This window comes from Euleptes europaea, chromosome 7 (assembly GCF_029931775.1).
Source record: "Euleptes europaea isolate rEulEur1 chromosome 7, rEulEur1.hap1, whole genome shotgun sequence".
Lineage (NCBI taxonomy): Eukaryota > Metazoa > Chordata > Lepidosauria > Squamata > Sphaerodactylidae > Euleptes > Euleptes europaea.
Window position 1 is genome coordinate 16,796,679 of NC_079318.1, and position 21,921 is coordinate 16,818,599.

The window sequence follows — 21,921 nt, forward strand, 5'->3', positions numbered from 1 at the left end:
ATCCAATCCTGTGGTACTCTTACTTGAAGTTGCCCCTGGGGATGTGCGGCTGCAGTACGATGACAAGTTCCCATGTCAAACTCATGTAAAGTGTCGTTTGGCCCTTGAATCCTAGCGGATCGAACACATGTGAAAAATAGCTCTCATCCGGTCACTTATATAATTAAGACCCGTAATATCAAGGCAAAATCTCCCTCATGCAGCACCCAAGGGTGCAAAAGCTATCACTTGACTAATGATTTCAGTAGTGAATTGGTTGTTTCCTTTCAATGTATTCTCTTTGTTTTTTAACCAATTCAGTGACGGAGATAGTTGGTTCAAAACAGCGAAGGATTGTTGGGATTGTAATTCAGATGTTCTTCACTCTTGGAGTTGTGATTCTTCCCGGAATTGCTTATTTAATTCCCACATGGCAGGGGATTCAGCTGGCCACAACGCTCCCCAACTTCATTTTCCTGTTATATTACTGGTAACTTTGTTGTTACTTTTCTTCTGTGATAATGAATCTTTTTTCACAACACTTTAGTTTTTAAGGTTTGTAATATATATTGTAATATAGAGAGAGCACGTTTTGTGTAATGGTTAAGAAAAGCCCCTTGTTCTTGCCTCTGCTATAAACTCACTAGGTGGTCTTATGCCTGTAGGGAGAAATGTAAACAGATCCTTTCCAGTTGAACAATCAATGGTCCATTATCAAATTGCAATAATTGTGTTCTAAGATATATATAATGGGGGAATGCTAGAGGCCCCAGCTTTTTTTTTTTTAATGATTGTCATAAACGTATAGCTCTTGTTAATGTAAATTATAATATAATAACAACTTGTAGGATGATATTCTCTAGATCCAGCTTCATTTATTTCAGTGATTCATAAGGCCTGGGTGAATTGTAGGGACAGACTGTATTTCATGTGAAATGGTAGGAAAAAGATATATAGAAAAACAAAATTCCATTCATCAATCCATTAAATAAAAGGTTTTGGAGAACACTAAAATGTTAGGACATATATGGGCTACTCGCATCCTAATTCTCCTTTGTTCAGTCCACAAGTTACTTCTAAACTGGGAATCGCAGGCTTAATTTTCCAGTGATATTCTACTCATCTTGGTTGTAGAGGTGCATGTAAAGCATGTTATGGCAGACCACTGAGAGGGAGAGATACCAAGGACCCAGGTTGCTTTGGTGGTCTGAAAAGCAAAGTAGCCCACCTGCTTGATTTTGCCCTTATATTCTCACCTGGCATGATGTCTCTAATCTAGGAATCTATAAAAACTCATTTTAACCCTTTGTTTGACTTGAAATCTTAGCAAGTGCTCTGCTGTAGCAACAGGCTACTTGCTGTGTGCTCCAGTTAAACAAAGGGTTAAAATGCATGACTGAATTCTTAGAGAGGCTTTTCCATCCCTTGTGTGTGGATTAGTGAGTTCCCTCCTTTGTGTGTGTGCTTTAAATGTGTGTGGAGGGGGCCCCAGAATGAGTTTTTTTTTTGTAAAAGAGTTGTGGGGTCTTTTGGAAGCCCTGCTGATGGGAACCAGTAGCCCATAAGGGTAGTCAGAAAATTTCATAAACAGGAATATAAAGAATTCAACTGGTATTGTACTAAAAAAGGTGTGTGTTGTGATTAATGTAGGTCAGGGGTCCCCAGCTATTTTGAGCCTATGGGCACTTTTGGAATTCAGACATAGCAGGGTGGTCACAGCCACAGAATCAGTATGTTTCTATCAATCAAAAATGCTTCATGGAGCATTAAAGAATTTCTAGCTTGCCAGGATATATTTGGCAGACACAATAATTCTCAGAGATGTTGAAGATCTTATTACATTTGGTATGCTTTGTAGGGTTGCCATCCTTCAAGTGGAGGCTGGAGAGCTCCCAGAATTACAACTGATCTCCGAACTGCATAGATTATTGATTCAAAACGTTTATTCCACTTCTCCTGGAGAAAATGACTGCTTTAGAAGGGGGGCTGTATACCCTACCATTATACCCTACCAAGGTCCCTCCCCTCCCTAAATCCCACCTTCCCAGGCTCCACCCTAACACTTCCTGGTATTTCAAAACCTGGGGTTGGCAACCCTATGCAGGCGATAAACTCCCATTGTTTTCTGAAAATCTCAAACAGACAAATCCTTACTATCTTCTCTTTTTTGGTAGGGTAGTACCTGAATCTCCGCGGTGGCTACTGTCTCGCAAGGAAGGAGATAAGGCCATGAAAATTATGCACTCCATTGCCAAACAGAATGGGAAATGTCTTTCTCCGCATTATTCAGAGGTACCTGCCATATATGGACAGTGAATTTTCGTGACCTGATTTAGCTGTTGTTTCGGGTATCTTTTTAATAATATAATGTGTATGTTGGATGGCAGATTGCATGTCTATCAGTACAGGCCCACTGTACACTATACAGTGGAGACAGTGACTATCATGATGCCAGCAAAGCTGGTGCAGTTTGTGTTGTTATAGGAGTTGTGTCAATTTGTGTTTCTCCACACCACCCACTAGTTCTTTTATCAAGAAGAAATATTTTTCTTACCACTGCTGTGGCTGTCTGGATCGTAGCAGAAGGAGTTTCGAAGAGCCAGGACTGCAAATGGGTCGTATGATTTCATATGAATAATAACTTACTGATGGTCCTGAGAAGTGTGTGGCTGTCCTCGACAAGGGCCAGGGCATTCCCTTCTTGGCAATGTCAGGGCCCTGCGGGACCTCAAAGGCCGAAAACGCATGGCCGTTTTGTCCAACAATTCTCCTGTGAATGTTGCGAATCTCTAAAGTCAATACGCACGTTCATCGCCAATGCATGTGATCAACTCACCTCCTTTCACAACTTTTCCAGATTTTCCAAGTTTTGCGTTATCGCGATTTAAAAGGAAGGTTCGCAGCAGTTCCCAGAGTTTGCTAGTGTGTTATCAAGGTATAAGAGAGAGGCCAGGTGAGCCTGCCTGGTGAGATTTCCGAAGGCTTCCCTGTACACTTGGTGGCTGAATACAAAGAGGGTGTTCTGAATCTGAACAGAGGCTTTGACCACAGGCCACCAAACTTTGAGTCTATTCGTAACCTGCTGCATGGCAGCAGAGAGTAAACCTGATTTGTGGAAGGGAATGAGTGGCATAAAGCCGGAGATGTGAACTCTTTATTGGGGGCTAGCAACTTGAGACCTGGGCCAGCTAAGTAAATCCCTCATTCCCCATGGTAAAAATAAGGGCTTGTGGGGTCCTTTTACCACACTGCCCTATGTAAAAAAAAATGCATTGAAAGTAGAAGACCAGCCCTGGGGGCATGGGAAGATTGGGTTAGGTCTTCTCTCCTAGCTGTACTAGTTTTCTACTTCAAGAGTTTGTTGTTGTTGTTTTTATATTGGGGAGTGTTCAGAAACAAGATTGCCCACCTGCAAGCTGAAGCGGTACAGTCACTTATGGCGCCTCAGGCTCCTGTCACCTTATTTTGTTGCCTATATGGATTTATTTATTGAAAAGGTTTCCATAGATTAGATCTATGGGAGAGGGGCCATGGCTCAGTGGTAGAACATCTGCTTGTCATGCAGAAGGTCCCAGGTTCAATCCCCAGCATCTTCAGTTAAAGGGGCTAGGCAAGTAGGTGATGTGAAAGACCTCAGCCTGAGACCCTGGAGAGCCACTGCTGGTCTGAGCAGACAATACTGACTTTGATGGACCAAGGGTCTGATTCAGTATAAGGCAGCTTCATGTGTTCATGTGTCTCAGCCCTTTGGATTTCAAGCTTGCAACCAGAGCTTGCATTTATTTTAATTTTATGTAATGCACTCAGTAGTTATTTTGGGACTATTGTTATTTTAATAATCAATTTGCCTGTTATTGCAAAATTGGAAGACAAGACAATGTTTCCATCAGCTTTTTTCCCCAAGCAATCGATGCTAAATCCATACTTTTGTATACGTTCATCAGAGAATATGTGCTAAATACCAAAACACTTTAAATCATTACATTTTGTAACAAGTTTAACAACAGAGTGTAAATGAGTTTCCTGTAATGTAGAGATATATATAATTTGTGAATGTTGTCTGCTGCCTTTACTGTGAAGATCATGTTTTGTGAACTCAGATTAAGGGCAGCGGACAAGTGGATCTGTGGACTACGGATGTCCATCTGTTCAGATTCTTCAGTTTGTTCAACATCTCGGTATTTTTAGAACCCTGACCTTGGCTTGTATTACTTTCCCCACATCATGTCCAATGATCTTAGCCTAAAATTTTAAGAACAATTTGCAGTCATAACCCTAATTTATTCACATCTGCAGCTGATTAGTTGTCAGTAACATTAAAGGCTTCTAAATACGTCTTTGGGTTCATTCCAGAGAACTTTTGGCTACACAAGTTCTGTTGTTCTTGGTTCTGTGCCCAGCAGAGAGCATGATGCTCCTGAAAGTGTGATGGCGGATGATCAAGTGCATTTCACATGCTGTACTTGCAGGATAGTTCCCTCCCAAAATACGTAGCTCTGTTTTTCCAAGTAAAGCTGGGACTTCACTGCATTGTTAACAAGGTACCTCAGTACCTTGATGGAGATAAGCCCACTATAACAATAAATGGCAGTATGATAAGCATATAACTGTAGAATTATTACTGTGAGTCATTTCTTCAGCACTGTTGTTAAAAAAGAATAAAAGGGAATCGGTAATATCTATTGAAATGTGTTACAGATTTCTTGTGCATATATAAATGATTTCAGCTAGGGTTGCCAACCTCCAGGTACTGGCTGGAGGTCTCCTGCTATTACAACTGATCTCCAGCTGATAGAGATCAGTTCACTGGAGGAAATGGCCGCTGTGGCAACCGGAATCTATGGCATTAAAGTCCCACCCCTCCCCAAACCTCCTCAGGCTCCGCCCCAAAAATCTCCAGGTATTTCCCAACCCAGAGCTGGCAACCCTAATTTCAGCTCCCCTCCTTGTGGAAAGGCTTGTGCGTACCACCATTGCACCAGCTGAATCTCATCCAGTTCAATTGTTTAAAGTGGTTCATGACTTGGTAACACCTAAGTCTAACCCTGTAAGTAATGATAAGTTGGCCCCTATCTGTGATGTTGCTTTTTTTTGTGAGGTTCTTTGCTGATAAAGACTCTCGTTACCCTTTTCGACTTGGAGGCCAAGTTGAGAGTAGATGACGTTCCTGAGGTGTAAGAAGGACTTGCTTGTCCATTTGTTCGGGACAGCTTCAAATTGATCGTAAATGCTGTGTTGACTAAGGATGAGGTGAACCATTGTAGGTCCAATGGCCAAAGCGGCCATTTTCTCCAGGTGAACTAATCTCTATCGGCTGGAGATCAGTTGTGATAGCAGGAGATCGCCAGCTAGTACCTTGGGGTTGTAAGAACTAAACAGGGCAAGCTCAAAAGGTCAGAAATATCAAAAGTGTATATTTAACGTTACAATAAGTGCAGAAAGGACTAATAATTACAAAAACAGTGTGACAAGTTATATACAATTACATACAAGATATATACAACAAGAAATAAGTACCCAAGCTGTTTCAAAGATAATAAATAAGCACACTGGCTAGATCCAAAAGGACGTGAGACAAAGTCCACTTCAATTGGGTGAGTATAATGTCAATTGTAACAAGTCTCGCTGTTGCGTCAGGTGGGTAGCCATGTTAATCTGCCGTAGAAGAGTAAGATTTGAGTCCAGCAGCACTTTAAAGACCAACAAGATTTCCAGGGTATAAACATTTGAGAGTCAACGCTTCCTTCATCAGATATTGAATGGAGCTTTGACTCTCAAAAGCTTGTGTGTGTGTTAAGGGCCGTCAAGTCACTTCCGACTCATGGCAATCCTATGCAGGATAGGACGTTTTGGAGGACATTAACTGCTTTGTCAGGTCTTGCAAATTGAGGGCCATGGCTTCCTTTATTAAGTTAATGCATCTCTTGTTGGGTCTTACTCTTTTCCTGCTGCCTTCAACTTTTCCTACCATTATTGTCTTTTCCAGTGACTCTTGTCTCATAATGTGACCAAAGTATGACAGCCTCAGTTTAGTCATTACAGCTTCTAGGGTCAGTTCAGGCTTGATTTGATCTGTAACCCACTTGTTTGTTTGTTTGTGGTGGTCCAGGGTATCTGTAACACTCTCTTCCGACACCACATTTCAAAGGAATCCACTTTCTTCTTATCAGCTTTCTTCAAAGTCCAGCTTTCACACCTATACATAGTAATAGGGAATACTATGGCATTAATTAACTTGATCTTGGTTGCCAGTGACACATCTTTATACTTAAGAATCTTTTCTAGCTCCTTCATGGCTGACCTTCCCAGTCTCAATCTCCTTCTGTTCTGATTTCTTGGCTGCAGTCTCCCTTTTGGTTGATGATAGAGCCAAGGAATAGAAAGTCTTGAACAATTTCAGTCTCCTCATTTTCAACCTTAAAGTTGAGTAATTCTCCTGTAGTCATTACTTTTGTCTTCTTGATGTTCAGCTGTAATCCTGCTTTGGCACTTTCTCCTTTAACTTTCAGCAGTAGTATCATCGGCATATCTCAAATTGTTAATATTCCTCCCCTCAATTTTCACTCCACCTTCACCTAAATCTAATCCAGCTTTCCTAATGATATGTTCTGCATACAGATTGAAGAAATAAGGAGATAAAATAAATCCGTGACTAACACCTCAAAAGCTTTAAAAGGCAAAGGTAAAGGTCCCCTGTGCAAGCACCGGGTCATTCCTGACCCATGGGGTGACATCACATCCCGACGTTTACTAGGCAGACTTTGTTTGCGGAGTGGTTTGCCAGTGCCTTCCCCAGTCATCTTCCCTTTACCCCCAGCAAGCTGGGTACTCATTTTACTGACCTCAGAAGGGTGGAAGGCTGAGTCAACCTTGAGCTGGCTACCTGAAACCAACTTCCATCAGGATCGAACTCAGGTCATGAGCAGAGCTTGGCCTGCAGTACTGCAGCTTACCACTCTGCGGCATGGGGCTCCTTCAAAAGCTTAAACCAAGGAAATCTTGTTGGTCTTTAAGGTGCTGCTGGACTCGAACCTTACATTGCTTGAGGTTCAGGAAAGGTTGTGCATTTGTGCAGGACTGACCTTAACTTCTTTGCTTCTGGACGGGAAATGCACTTGACACCTCTTTTGCCTGCTCTGTTCACCCTGCATGGGCATATGACTCAATGGTGTCAGCATCAACTCCAGCGTCAAGCAAGGGGTGGCTGTGGCAACAACAATGGTGGGGAAAAGGGAGAGATCTAGGTGCATCTGGGATAGAAGACGACGACGACTTGGTTTTTATATGCCTGCTTTCTCTACCACTTAAGGAAGGATCAAACTGGCTTACAATCACCTTCCTTCCCCCACCCACAACAGACACCCTGTGAGGTAGGTGGGGCTAAGAGAGTGTGACCAGCCCAAAGTCACCCAGCTGGCTTTGTGTGTAGGAGCGGGGAAACAAATCCAGTTCACCAGATTAGCCTCTGCCTCTCATGTGGAGGAGTGGGGAATTAAACCTGGTTCTCCAGATCACAGTCCACTGCTTCAGACCACCACTCTTAACCACTACACCACACTGGCTCTCAGTACATGTGCATATTTAGATCGGGCTAAGATGGCAGAAAAACCTGAATGAGACGCGTGGAGCCTAAGAAAGGGGAAAGCGGGTCCCCTTAGCCCATTTCTGCTGGTGAAAATGGTGCGGGAGAGAAGCTTAAAGGCCCTTCTCCCCCTTTGCAGCATTTGGAGCCATGTGCAGCAACTCAGCGCTCTCAGAGGGAGGTACACGAATCCTTTGTCTGACAACAAGTCAGGATGGGCACTTGGGTGTCACATGTTTCGCATATTGTGGTCCTAACAGAGTGATCTAGGAAGACTCTTGTTCAAATCTCACCCAGCTGTAGGTGTCTGTGGACAAGCCATTATAACTCAGACTCAGTTGGGGTCCCCCCCAGTGGTTGTGTTTCAACAGATTCAGACTGAGACCATAAATCTACTTGTCATAGACCTATATTTCCATTAGTTCATTAATGTAATTCACATTTATATCCTTTTTTTAACCTGTACATAGTTTGTTACCTTGAATTAGACTCTGATATCTGCTTCTCTTACCTAGATGATAGTTGCTGATGAAGAGGTTAGTAACCCTTCCTTCCTTGACCTGGTCAGAACTCCGCAGATGAGAAAGTTCACTCTTATTTTAATGTATGCCTGGTAAGTCCTAACTGTGTTGCTTGTCTCTGGCCGATTTTTTTGGTTTTGTTTAGTCTTTACTGATCAAACCAGGCTGCTTTGAATTCTCTGGAAGTCTTATCTTTGTTTGCTTTTTAAGGTTCACAAGCGCAGTGGTTTACCAAGGACTAGTCTTGCGCCTGGGAATTATTGAAGGAAACCTTTATTTGGAGTTCTTTGTCACAGCAATGATGGAATTGCCTGCAGCTCTTTTAATCATACTGATAATTGACCGGATTGGCCGGCGCCTCCCCTTTGTGATCAGCACTCTCGTGGCAGGCGTTTCCTGCTTAATCACTGCATTTTTACCAGAAGGTAGCCTGTTTATTTTTATTTATTCATTTGATCACTAGACCCCCCTGTCTCTCGATGCAGGCAATTTAATTATGCAAAAACTTTAAAATATTTGAAACAGATTTTAAAATAGCTAAAAAGATTCACGTCCTTGAAAACTTGCTTAAACAAAATTCTGTGTTATTGTTTGAAAATATATATACAGTCAGTTTTTCCACTCAAACTTATCCAGTTCTCATCCTTACTACAGCCCCTGTCCCACATGGCTTTTGTACCTGCAGGTCCCATGGTCCTCAGCATAGCCTTTTTTGGGGAGTAGTCAAAAGAGAATCTTCCATTTTTCACCTGCAGAAAAGCTGGTTGGATCCAACCCAATGGTAGACATTCAAGATTGAGAGGTCAAGAGTCAGAAGTAGCCACCAAGAATGACTTTGTGTGTGCCTCACGGGTCTTGGATGAATATGTGATTACCCTCAACTATGGTTGCCAACAACCTGCAGAAAAAAAATGCACTGACCTTTTATGAAAGGGTTATTGTGATGTTATTTACCAGGTGGTGCTATTTACCTCCATGCCATGAAAAGTTTCAGCTGCCTGATTTTACACGTTGAGCCTCTGCTAAAGGGGCAAAGCATTTTCTCTCTCTCCAGGTCGCTGGCAACCCTGTGCAGCTATTGACAGTATCAGAATGCAGGGAAGAATAAGCCACCATGGTCACCCTACCTGCCAGTACTCATTATTTCAGTCTTATCTGGATTCACTTTCCATTGACTCATCTGCATCCATTCCCCAAGGGCAAGAAATACTGTTTAAGCACTGCAGGATATCATTAAGGTGAAAAGTATCTTGTCATCAGTAATTCCCCACCCTCTCAAACCTCTTGGTTAATGATATTTGCAGCATCTGGTAGATCTGACAGGATCAGTAGGGTGCAGTTCCCACAGTTAGGCCTAATATTGCAGAACAGCCACTTACTCAACGACTAGGAAACGCTGGGGAAGAGAGCGTGACTTCTCAGGTCCGCATGGCATCATCCAAAGCAGTTCCAGGAATATTTGCTAAGCGTCAGAACTGAATTATGACATCTCTTGACCGATGCTATCAAAGGCGGCCGAAAGATTAAACAGGATCATTGGGAGACAAAGTGCAAGTATATTCAGGCCATGTGTTTTTCTCTCTCTCTTCCTCCCCATGGAGTGAAAGTAAGACATACTGTCATTCAATTCCTAAATGGTTTGTAACTTGTGAAACAACAGCAACAGTAGCATAATATCTGAAGAAGTGAGCTGTGCCTCACAAAAGCTCATACCCTGCCCGAAATTTTTGCCATTGGGCTCTTTCTCTTTTCTACTAGTACAGACTGACTAACACGGCTACCCATGGTGATCTGGTAGCGTAATATGTTTACTTGGACCAATTGAAACCTCACAAAATAGTGATCAATCTGTTGAATTTGTCAGACCATGGCAATAAACAAAAAATGTGTGGGGAGGACAAGATGATGTTCTCGGGGCTGATTAAAAAAAAACCATACTGCAAAGGCTATTGGGACAAAGAATCTTTGCCTTCTTGTCCCTTTGAAATTAAGAAAGCCAGCAACTAATCAGATCTTTGTCTAGCCCTAATTAGAAGACCTAGGTTCCTTTTAAGGGACAGAGCAGAAGTGAGAAAAATGTGGTAAAACTAGAATTTATATTAGCAACATTCTAGGTGATACATTAGAGGAAAAGGAAGAAGAAGAAGAATTGGTTTTTATATGCTGACTTTCTCTATCACTTAAGGAAGAATCAAACCGGCTTACGATCACCTTCCCTTCCCTCCCCACAATAGACACCCTGCAAGATAGGTGGGGCTGAGAGAGCTCGAAGAGAGCTGTGACTAGCCCAAGGTCACCCAGCTGGCTTCATGTGGAGGAGTGGGGAAACCAACCTGGTTCACCAGATCAGAGTCCACTGCTCCAAACCACCGCTCTTAACCACTACACCACACTGGCTCTCATTAAGTAAAAAGCCAGTTGAAGGCAAATTAGCACGGCTGTCTGGTGACTAGAGGTGATGTTTCCCCCAGAGATCAGGCAGTATAATTGGGATACATGCTCCCCAACTACTAGATAACAGTACCTGGTTTAGCTTCTAGTGACCTGCCTATTGCACCGTCTAGAATGAATATTCAGCTTTGCCAAAATAAGGACAACCAAGCTTATTTTTACTTCTGCCTTGTGCCTTTCAAGAGACCTGTGTGCTGTTACCAGGGCCAAAACCAGGTCTGAATAACTGCCAGCTTTTATATTTTGAGCCCTTGATTCTTTGTCACAGTTACGTTTGGTGGAACTGAGATATCTTTTTTTGCACCTAGCAAAATCTTTAACTAATCAGTTTCACTTGCCATCTGGATTACGCCCAACAGCAACTAAGGGCTTTCCCCCTCTTGTCATTTTAACCTGCAGCTTGAAGAACAGTTGGAGTGAACTGAAAAATTTCTTTAAGTTTGTAGTGATTGAGCTGGTCCTAATAAAAGAATGAAACAGGAGCCCCGTGGCGCAGAGGGGTAAGCTGCAGTACTGCAGTCCAAGCTCTGCTCACGACCTGAGTTCGATCCCAACGGAAGTTGGTTTCAGGTAGCCGGCTCAAGGTTGACTCAGCTTTCCATCCTTCCGAGGTCGGTCAAATGAGGACCCAGCTTGCTGGGGGTAAAGGGAAGATGAGTGGGGAAGGCACTGGCAAACCACCCTGCAAACAAAGTCTGCCTAGGAAACGTCAGGATGTGACGTCACCCCATGGGTCAGGAATGACCCGGTGCTTGCACAGGGGACCTTTTACCTTTTTAAATAAAAGAATTGTGCTATTGTTACTTTCAGGTTTTTATTATTAATGGGCCAATATGGCTGCCTGGAATTTTTGATAAAATCACGGAATTAATTTTCTGTCTTTCAAAGCTGAGTTTCCTTACATGTCTAAAGCAGTCATTTAGTGCTACCTAGAGGTGAATGTGAGTAATGCTGCTATGTATTTTCAAATCTGGAGATCACATTTCTGGTTCATGTCTTGTTGCTATTTTTTTTTTAAATCCCTATCTTAATCTAGCCGTTCCCTTAGTCCTAGGATAGGTCACAGTAAAATCAGAATGTGAACATATAATGTTCCTTTAAATTTCCATTTTGCCTGCGCCAAATTTGATGATTCTTAGTCCTTGTTCACTAATTGATCTGTAAAAAGGTTTCTCTCACGTAAGAAATGCTTGAGAGCCGTATAAAGTCTTAGTAAACAGAACCTGGAATATGATCTAGATATTCCTATTGTTAACTAAATTATTTTCATGTTTCATCTGAATGTGTCTCATTAACAGACATCTCATGGTTAAAAACATCAGTGTCCATCATTGCAAGAGTGGCGATCACCATGTCTTTTGAACTTGTGTATCTTGTGAATTCTGAACTATATCCTACCACATTGAGGTAAGTGGAACAATTAGGAAAGCCAGCGAGGTGTAGTGGTTAAGAGCGGTGGACTCTAATCTGGAGAACCGGGTTTGATTCCACACTCCTCCACATAAGCGGAGGACCCTAATCTGGTGAACTGGGTTTGTTTCCTCACTCCTCCACATAAGACCTGCTGGGTGACCTTGAGCTACTCACAGTTCTCTCTGAACTCTCTGAGCCCCACCTACCTCACAAGGTGTCTGTTGTGGGGAGGGGAAGGGAAGGCGATTGTAAACCGCTTTGAGACCCCTTAAAGGCTGAGAAAAGCGGGGTATAAAAACCAGCTCTTCTTCTTCTAAGTCATCTGAAACTGTCTCAGAGGGCACAAAAGAAGTTCAGTACTAGATCAGAAAGCATGCCACAATTGACAAATCACATGGCCGAGCAACGAACTGGTTCACAGAGTATGAGTTCCTTTGAGGAAGGCTGGCAGATCACATCTGCTGGGTATACATGTAAAAGAGAGAAGTGTCACCAGTTTGCTGATCATATCCAAGCAACTCCATCTCTCCTTTCCTTCTAACTTGAGGGCAACAATGATCCTCTCAAGCCAGCATTTGGGAGCCATGAAAGGCTAGGCATGGGAGAATAAACAGAAACATAATCCAGACGAAACCGACGCCGTACAATCTGTTCCGGATATGGTTGTACTCCCACTGAAAGATCAGGTTTGCGTTGGGGGATGCTTTTGGGTTCCTCTTTGCCGCTAGGCGAACAAGTGGCAAAGGCGCCCCAGGAGTGCTTTTTGCCAGTGTAGGCTGGTTTTCCAGCTGCAGCCATTTCTGTGCCTTGGTGACATCCACATCAGACTGCTGCAAGGCACTCAAAGGGAGGCTCTCCTTGAAAACAGTTTGTTGGTGCAAAATGTGGCATCTGGAGTGCTAAGAGGCCCCCCCAACAGAATGAATGGGTCACCCCAGCGTTTCTCCCTCTAGCGGTGTCGTTTTTGGGTTCTGATCAAGTTGCTGGTTTGGACTTGACCCTCAGCAGCTTGATTCAAAGTACCGAAAGGGCCACCTTTGCCTATATAAACCTGGCCTGACGGGGGGGGGGGGGGCTGCGATTGTGCAGTGGTGCCCTATCGTAGGAGCCTCCTTACAATCCCTGTCAAGGTTTTACTTGCAATAGGTTTCCGACAGCTTTGGGGGGCCCCGGGTGATGGAGTGCTCCTCTGAGGGACATACAGTTGTCATTTTGAAGGCCTTCAGATAAAATCTTAAGACACATCTTTTAAAAAAAAATTAAATTTACATTTAATTATGGAGAACCTTTGAGTATATATATATATATATAGATAGATAGATAGATATAGATATAGATATAGATAGATAGATAGATAGATAGATAGATAGATAGATAGATAGATAGATAGATAGATAGAGAGACTTAATTTATGGATTTGTGTATGGATTTGATTTATACAGCTGCTTATTTGAACAAACTGTTCTTCTGTTTCAAAGTGCTCTTATATTGGGGTAATTTCAACAGATTTTATAATGCTGCTAATACGTTTTATATTATTTTTTAAAACATTGTATTCTCTGTTTAGATTTCATTTAATCTACTGCTTTAACCTCTTTTGAACACCTTTTACCAAAGGGTACATTCTGTTTTTACAGGTTATTTATCTATTGTAATAAACTGGGGGTTTTATACTTTTTAATATTTCTTTTGTATGCTTCTCTGAGTACTTTTTTTTTTTTTTTTTTTGTAGAAAAGTGAGATATAAATTGAGGAGAACTAAGATTCCCGGATAGCTATATCTGCTTTTCTCCACCTTTCAGGTGCGCTTTTGTTTTAGCACCAAAATCCAAAGAGTGGATGGAAACAACCATTTACCAAACTAGCTTATCAGAGAGGTATATAGCTATTAGGTGAGCTGGGAATCTGTAACATTCTTCTGAGTAACGAGAATTTCACCGCATAGCTGCTGATGTATCATTTTTCAAAAAGGTAGTAAAATCGTCAGTTATATACATCCTAAGGATACATGCAGTTCAGATGCTACTTATGCACACACGGTTCTCATATTCAGCTACCCAAACACTGATTGGTAAGAATGCAAAGCTCTTTTCCATTTCTTATTCAATGGCAGGGAAATAAATTCGTTCAAAAATCTCAGTTTTCCTTTCAGGTTTTTATATCCTGAAATACATCCATACCATTCCATATAGTTTATATAGCAGTTAGTGGTTGGCTGAAATAGGCAATGAAGCTCAGCAGCCACAAATCTGTCAGTGTCTTGAAGGAGCCTTCCAGAGCTCAAACCAATCTCATGTGCAAAGGAATCCTGATGGCCTATGGATCAGGGGCCCTGATTTCTTGACACCAGGCACAATATGTCAGATAAAGAAAACAGGTGATCAGAGTAGAAGGTAAGTATGGAGGAAGAAGTACATTTTTAAAAGTAAGAATATGTTTTTGTGCAATCTTTTTTGTGTGTGTGTGTATCTTGATTAATATGTTTTCTTTTTCCTCCATAGAAACTTTGGTGTTGCGATATGTTCAGGTCTGTGTGATATAGGGGGCATTGTAGCCCCATTTCTGCTCTATCGACTAGCGGACATCTGGGTGGAACTGCCTCTAATCGTCTACAGTAAGACATTTAACTGACCACTGTTAAAAAAATTCCTCCATACCGGTTTTTACATGAAAGTGGACAAGGATTTTTCTCCACTCACCTGTAGACAGAGCAATTACCAGTGTTTGCAAAGTCCTCCAGCAGTGTGACAAGGGAAAAATACAGTGGAAAAGATAGCTGACAAAGTGTGCACAAAACTCTTATGGGGGTATGTTGTTGCCATTGCAAATGGCTCTGCATTTGCAGAGGTGTTGGCAGGGAAATGCAGAAACCAACCAAGGACCAGGGTGGTGTAGTGGTTAGGAGCGGTGGACTCTAATCTGGAGATCCAGGTTTGATTCCCCACACTTCCACATGAGCCGCAGACTCTAATCTGGTGAACCAGGTTAGTTTCCCACTCCCACACATGAAGCCTTGGGCTAGTCACAGCTCTATCTGAACTCTCTCAGCCCCATCTACCTCACAAAGTATCTGTTGTGGGGAGAGGCAGAGAAGGAGACTGTAAGCCAGTTTGATTCTCCTTAAAAGGTAGAGAAAGTAAGCATATAAAAATCAACTCTTCTTCTACTACTACTATCAGCTGGTTTTGATCTCTGACTGAATTCTTATTGAGTAAATAAATTAAACAAGGTTAATTAACAAGGTTAAAATTGTGGACAACCCCTTCATAGAAAAAAGTTCTTATGCTCTAACCCAGAAAAGTATCCTATGGAATTTTGCCACAGCCACTTCTCATTTTATAAAAATGCAATGTATGTTTTTTATCATTTTTTCACAGGTCTGTTTTGTGTTCTTTGTGGGATTCTCCTCATGCTTTTACCAGAAACAAAGGGGATTTCCCTTCCAGAGACAGTGGAAGATGTAGAGCAATTACGAAGGTATGCTGTGCATCCTTATATATTCCTATATGCTTTCCTGATACATTCAAGGTCTTGATTTTCAGACTCTATTTCAGCAACTGTTACTACCCTTCTGGAAGAATTACACATTACATTTCGTTCCATGGTCATTCAAAGACTTTCTCCCCTTTCCAGATGCAGATTGAACACATGAATACATGATGCTGCCTTATACTGAATCAGACCCTTGGTCCATCAAAGTCAGTATTGTCTGATCAGACCAACAGCGGCACTCCAGGGTCTCAGGCAGAGGTCGTTCACATCACCTACTTTCCCTGTCTCTTTAACTGGAAATGCTAGGGATTGAACCTGGGACCTTCTGCATGCCAAGCAGAGGCTCTGCCACTGAGCCACGGACCTTCCCTATGAAGTTGCCTTATGCTTAATCAGACCCTTGGTCCATCAAAATCAGTACTGGCTGCTCAGACCGGCAGTGGCTCTCCAGGGTCTCAGGCAGAGGTCTTTTACATCCCCTACTTGCCCAGTCCCTTTAACTGGAGAGGCCAGGGATTGAACCTGGGACCTTCTGCAGGCCAAGCAGATGCTCTACCACTGAGCCACAGCCCCTCCCTCCTCTGTGGTTGTTTTTCAGAGAGAAGAGCAGCATGGGAAAGATGTGATCTTTGGCCCTTTCTTTACCTGATTCCCCTCACCCCCCAGCAATACTTTTATCCCTTCTGGAGAAAGTGTACCTGTGTTTTTTTTCCCAGCAGGGGCAAAAAGAGCTTACGGGATAGCATCTACTCCTCTGAAAAGCAGCCTCAGTGTCTGTATCTGGGAAAGAAAATACTCCTTTAAAATGATCGCAGAAGTGGATGAAATGTGTAGTTCCAACTTAGATGTCCAGAGCTGCAAGATCTGAAAAGCCACACATTTCTACTTTGTCCCGTGATTAAAGCAAAACTTTTTTTGGTTCTTGTAGGTTATCCGGGCTGTGAACCGTGGTCTTGGTATTTTCTTGGTTACACAGCCCGGATAACCTACAAGAACCAATGAACTCTGACCGTGAAAGCCTTCGACAATATTTTAAAACTTTTTTTATCTCCTCTTTTACCACAGTTTCAGTAATTGTTGTGGGGAAAGCAAACAGCAGGAAATCAACTCGTACATTTGATCTTTTACCAAATGTTGGCATCGTCAGTCATCAGGTTCTCAATTTGATGTCCAATGGATGCCAGTATCATGAAGGAGCTCCATCTGGCCGAGTCCTAATAAACAGCTGTAAAATGTTTATTTAAGCTATTAAGATGCTCAAAAATAAACATAGTCTTTTTCTATGACTTTGGAAAGATGAACATATTTTCTGAGCCGATTGTTTCCACATTGGGACCTCTTCTGTGTGGCTCTTGTAGAAGAGTAATCGTTTCAACAGACTGCTTCACCCAGCCCTCGGTTCTTGTTACCTGCTGGGCCATTTGGTCATTCCTTATCGTCTCTAATTAGGGGAAACAACTACTTCAAACTGCTGCTGGATTGCATGAAATTAAAATGCCCCACAATTTTGGGATGGAATCAGAACCATTCTACGGATCTGGTGAAAACGAAGCCTAGCAGAATGGATAAAGAGCAGTTCTGGTTTCAAACATACAGGCAAGAGTAAAGATTTATTGATAATTTCAGAGCAGCATGGGGGCGGATGTCCCGTTTTATCTTCACAACAATCTTGTATGATAAAATAGGTGAGAGCGAGAGATAATTATTTGCCAATTCCATGCATTGACCGTCGTTGTTGAGCAGAAATTTGAACCCGGTTTTCAAACCATTGCACCACATTTACCCTGATGGGTGTGTAAAGATCTAGGATGGGTGTGTGATGGGTGTGTAAAGCGATGGGTGTGTAAAGGTCTAGGTTGCACTTGGTATCATCATCCTAGCTCTATGGATGTAATTGTGGGCTGGACCTCTGCTCAGCCTGTGGCTCTATGAAAGTGAAGATTCAGGAAGTATGGCGGGGCTTTACACACACCCTGAAGCAACAGTTCACAATCTCACTAGTTCCTGATCACTCTGTTACATGTATTTCTCAGGTGTAGCACTAGGGACCAGTTCCAAAACTCTCTTGCTGTGTGGACTCAGCAGCACTCACACAGACATTAACACCTCCAATATGTGATTTCTCACAAATTCATACACCTGCAAGCATACTGTTCAACTCAGTAGTACCCATGAATGGGTAGGAAGTACCGTTCTCCTTCCAGAATTCTTCTTTGCGGCCTGTAGGAAAGGTTGGTTGCTAGATAATGCCAATTAAAAGCATTCTGATACAATCTCAAAGATGTTTCTGTGGTGTAGGAGGGGTGTTATTGCTTATTAAGTGCCACTTACTCCACACTAAATACTCAGAGGCTCACTGAAAGTGTAAGTCTGTTTACTGCTCAAAGAAAGACCTTTCTACCCAGCAGCATGAACTGTTGTAAACTTCTAGTAAGTTCTAAGCTAGTGGAACTGGCTGTATTCAGATGTTAAGACAAACTAATCTGATTGTATGCTGTGCTCTCCTTGCTCCTCCCACTTCCCTCCTCCGCTAGCGTGCAGAGCTTGTTTCTTGTACCTGAGATTTATTGATCGTTTTCATCGTGGGAAAGAAGCGCTAGAGACATTTCACTAGGCCTTCAGCAACTTCCTCATCACAGTCAACCTGGTCATGAACCAATCCATGCAAGAAATACACTTTCTAGACACCACTGTACAAATACATAATAGAGGCATACAAACCACCTTACACCGGAAACCTAACTGATTGCCAAACATATCTACATGTCTCCAGTCACTATCCTAAACACACCAAACCATCTGTTGTCTATAGCCAAGCTCTACACTACAGCTGCTTCTGTTCCACTCCATCAGACTCACTAGCAGGACCTGCAAACTGACATGCTTGAAATTATAATACACCCCGCCCCAATGTAGTAAGGAAACAGATCAACAAAGCCAGAATGATACGAAGGGATGACTGGCTACAGGATAGGCCCAAATGAAACTACAATGCATCACCAGTGGTGGTCACATACAGCTCTCAGCTCAAACCCATTCAATGCATCATTAACTACCTACAACCTATGTTGGACAATAATACTCCTCTCTCACAGACGTTGGGAGGCAACCCTTTTCATGCCCAAAGGAAGCCTCCTAAACTTAAACAACTTCTCACCCACAGCAATACCCTTCCAGACTTGGAGCCTCGGATCAGGGCCTGCAACAAACCAAGGTGCCAACTCTGTCCCCATATCCACTCTGACAACACAATACCCAGACCTAACAACACCTGGTATCTCAGGTTTATTCACTTGCTCAACATCCAGCATGATATGTGGCGTCGAATGTCCTCAATGCCATTCCACTGTCTACATTGGACAAACAGGTCAGTCCCTACGCAAAAGAATAAATGGGCATAAATCCGACATTAAAAACCACAACACTGAAAAAATAATGGGAGAACATTTTAATCTTCCAGGTCATTCCATTGCTGACCTAAGAAGGGCAGTCCTCATACAAAGACATTTCAAAGGGAAATTACAGTGCAAGATTGTTGAACTCGAGTTAATTCACAAGTTCAGAACAATGGACCCAGCTCCAGAGGTGAATAGGGATTTAGGATTTTTATCTCACGACAGATGGTAATTTTCTGCCCCTAAGCTTTTTTCCTCTGCTCTGATCAAGGGGATCACAATATATGCTGTACCTTTGCATCCTTTACAGCAGTGGTTCCCAACCTTTTTTTGACCAGGGACCACTAGGACTTTTTAGTTCGGTGCAGGGACCCCAAGGTTCAAAATAAAAATTCCGAGAATTTTAAAATAAACTTTAATCATAACTGTTAGTTAAACATTAAACTTAGAATAATATTTGAATATATATATATATTTATAATAGAGAACTTTTAATTGAAAATATTAATTTATTATGGGTTTATAACTTTCTTTCGCGGACCTTAATTTAGTTCTCGCGGACCCCTGGGGGTCCACGGACCCCTGGTTGGGAACCAGTGCTTTACAGCATTCTTTACAACACCCCCTCCCACCTTCTGATAAGTGTAAAAGGACTCAGATCTCCACTTTTATTCTACTGTGTCTGACTAAGGGAGTTTTGACTCTCAAAAGATTACACCCTGATACTCTTGTTGGTCTCTAAGGGGCTACCGGATTCAAATCTAACCGAGTTAGTTTCAACACTTGCCAGTTTGCCATGATGTCTTAACAGCACACACCTCATCCCGCTAGAGTTTGTTTTCTCTTACAAGCTGGGCTTCTAAAGGGGAAAGTGTAGAGGCAGAGGGAGTTAGAAGAGAGGGGAATGTACAAGGGCAGCAAGCAAGCTGTCACTGTGCGTGGCAGCGGTGAATCTCAAATTAAACAGTTTGTGTTGTGCCATCTGAATGCAGCCGCTGTAGGCCAGGGCCTTTATGAAGACAAGCAATAGACAAAATACCGCCCTCTTCTCCAAAATAAAAGTGCAGAATGGAAGGAAATTGTTTGTGAGAGTTGGAATGCAATCCTAAGCATACTAATTAGAAAGCAAATCCCATTGAACATGCCGGGACTTGCTTCCAAGTACTGGATTGGGCTGTTATTTTGCTGAGAGCAAAGAGATACTGTAGCAGTGTGTTTCTCTTATTCCTGGCAAGTGGCATGAAATGCATGCATTATCTTTCCCTATTGCCTGTGTTATGGCTTACCTAGATCAAATGAACAAAATTAGAGTAGTATGTGATATGTGAGAGCACTGGTTTCTTATGTATAAATACATTCAAACTCTTTTTTGAGTAGGGGGAAATTCACAATAACCTTTTATGGCACACACAGAGAGAGAGAGAGAGAGAGAGGAGGTCATATGGTGTTTTTGTATTTAAAAACGTGCAAGTTGAGTAGGTATTGCAGAGTACAACAGCAAGCCCTGAAGTGCTAGACTAGGGATCCCCAGTCTTGTTGAGCCTGTGGGCACTTTGGGGCTTTTGAAAGCACTGAGTGGGTGCCACCTCGAATGGCTGCAATGGGGGCCAGAGCCAGTTGCAAAATTTTGGGAGGCTATAAGCCAAATGTTCTACTATGATAAAGACAACTGTTTCCAACTGGGAGGTTCTCTGGAGACATAAAAGTAATGCTTCCTGGGCTCTTCTGAAGCACCCTCTGCTCCAGTGAGTCGGCAGAAAGCCAGGGCAGTTCTTTGCCTTGAGGAACAAAGAGCGGGGGGTTAGGAAACACATCAGCAGACACCACAGGGTGGATCTTACCCTGTATCCTACCACTCCACTGAGCAAAGTTTGGAGCCTTTCTCCAGCCTAGGGAGTCTTCCTCCAACTTAAATATATCTTATGGTGGAAGAAGAACCACTTAAGGTGCAGGAAGTGTCCTTAGGCTGGAGGAAACATCCTTAGGAGCTTTTTTGGATACACCTCCATGGCACCCACAGGCACCACACTGAGGATCACTGTGCTGGGCCCAAAACAACCACAATCCAAGCCCAGGCATACTCCATCAGCTCTTTTATCCAATGAACCAAAACTGCTTTTTACGGATGCACTCAATCAGCATTAGATCACAATATCCTGGGTGGGTATGATTTCCAGGGAGGTTCAGTTCACTCCAGCTACATTCTGAGAGGCTGGGGATATGGGGTTTTAAGGTTGTGTGGAGTCAATTAATTGCCATTTGCAGCAAGGAAAATCTTTTTTGTGGAAACATCTTTCCATGCATGTAGCCAGGGAGGACACGGAAGCATATGTGCACAAGCAACCATATTTCAGCACTCCTCTAGGCACCATTGAACTGGCTAAAGTCATCTTTTGAGATGCACAAGAGTGCGCATCCCTATCCAGAACCATAGCTAAAAAACTTTGTTGGGATCTACTGAAACACAAGTATAGTGCCCTGTTCTTTGCCCTTCACTATTGAAGCTAAGATTGTTATTATTAGTGTTAGTATTAAAGTATTAGTGAGAATGCACTTTATTTTTTCTTGTATTTGTATTCTAAGTTGTTTTCTCTGAATAAATGTTTTCCTTTGTTTAAAATACGTTTTGCCCTGTTTCAAACTTTGTGTACAACCATCAACACTGAAATGACTTGGATCCTGTCTTCCAGTATTCTTGGTAATGGGTGCAAAGACACTGTTGTAGTGGAGAAACCAGCATTTTAAATTAAATGGTTTTATTAATATTTAATACAATTACCTATTTAGGGTCTTGATGCTCTTCATCAATTTACAGATACGTAGTTTCTTTCACCACAACATTTCCGGCTACAGATTTGATTGGACGATACACTGATAACTGTGGCAGTTTCTAAGGTTACGGACACTAGAAAAGTGTGACCTATCTGTGTACAGCCCAATTCACAAGAATGTTTCTTTATCCCACTGAAGGCAAACAAGTAACTGAGCGTACAATTCAAAAGCCAGAAGGGAAAACTCACTAGCTGAGGGCACTTATCAACCCACAGAAAGTCAGAACAAATAAAGGAAGATTACACTTAGGCCATTT

At 42.4% G+C, this 21,921-nt stretch overlaps 1 protein-coding gene across 1 annotated transcript in view; it reads left to right on the forward strand.

Annotated features, from left to right (window-relative positions):
- The window catches only part of SLC22A3 (solute carrier family 22 member 3), a 38,132-nt gene extending 21,088 nt beyond the window's left edge, over nucleotides 1–17,044 (forward strand). The window contains exons 4-11 of the mRNA XM_056853312.1: nucleotides 301–469; nucleotides 2,154–2,271; nucleotides 8,077–8,174; nucleotides 8,293–8,507; nucleotides 11,832–11,940; nucleotides 14,448–14,560; nucleotides 15,324–15,423; nucleotides 16,888–17,044. Of these exons, the coding sequence (XP_056709290.1) occupies nucleotides 301–469; nucleotides 2,154–2,271; nucleotides 8,077–8,174; nucleotides 8,293–8,507; nucleotides 11,832–11,940; nucleotides 14,448–14,560; nucleotides 15,324–15,423; nucleotides 16,888–17,044 (1,079 nt within the window). The remainder of the gene's footprint in view (nucleotides 1–300; nucleotides 470–2,153; nucleotides 2,272–8,076; nucleotides 8,175–8,292; nucleotides 8,508–11,831; nucleotides 11,941–14,447; nucleotides 14,561–15,323; nucleotides 15,424–16,887) is intronic.
- The last annotated feature ends 4,877 nt before the right edge of the window (nucleotides 17,045–21,921 follow it).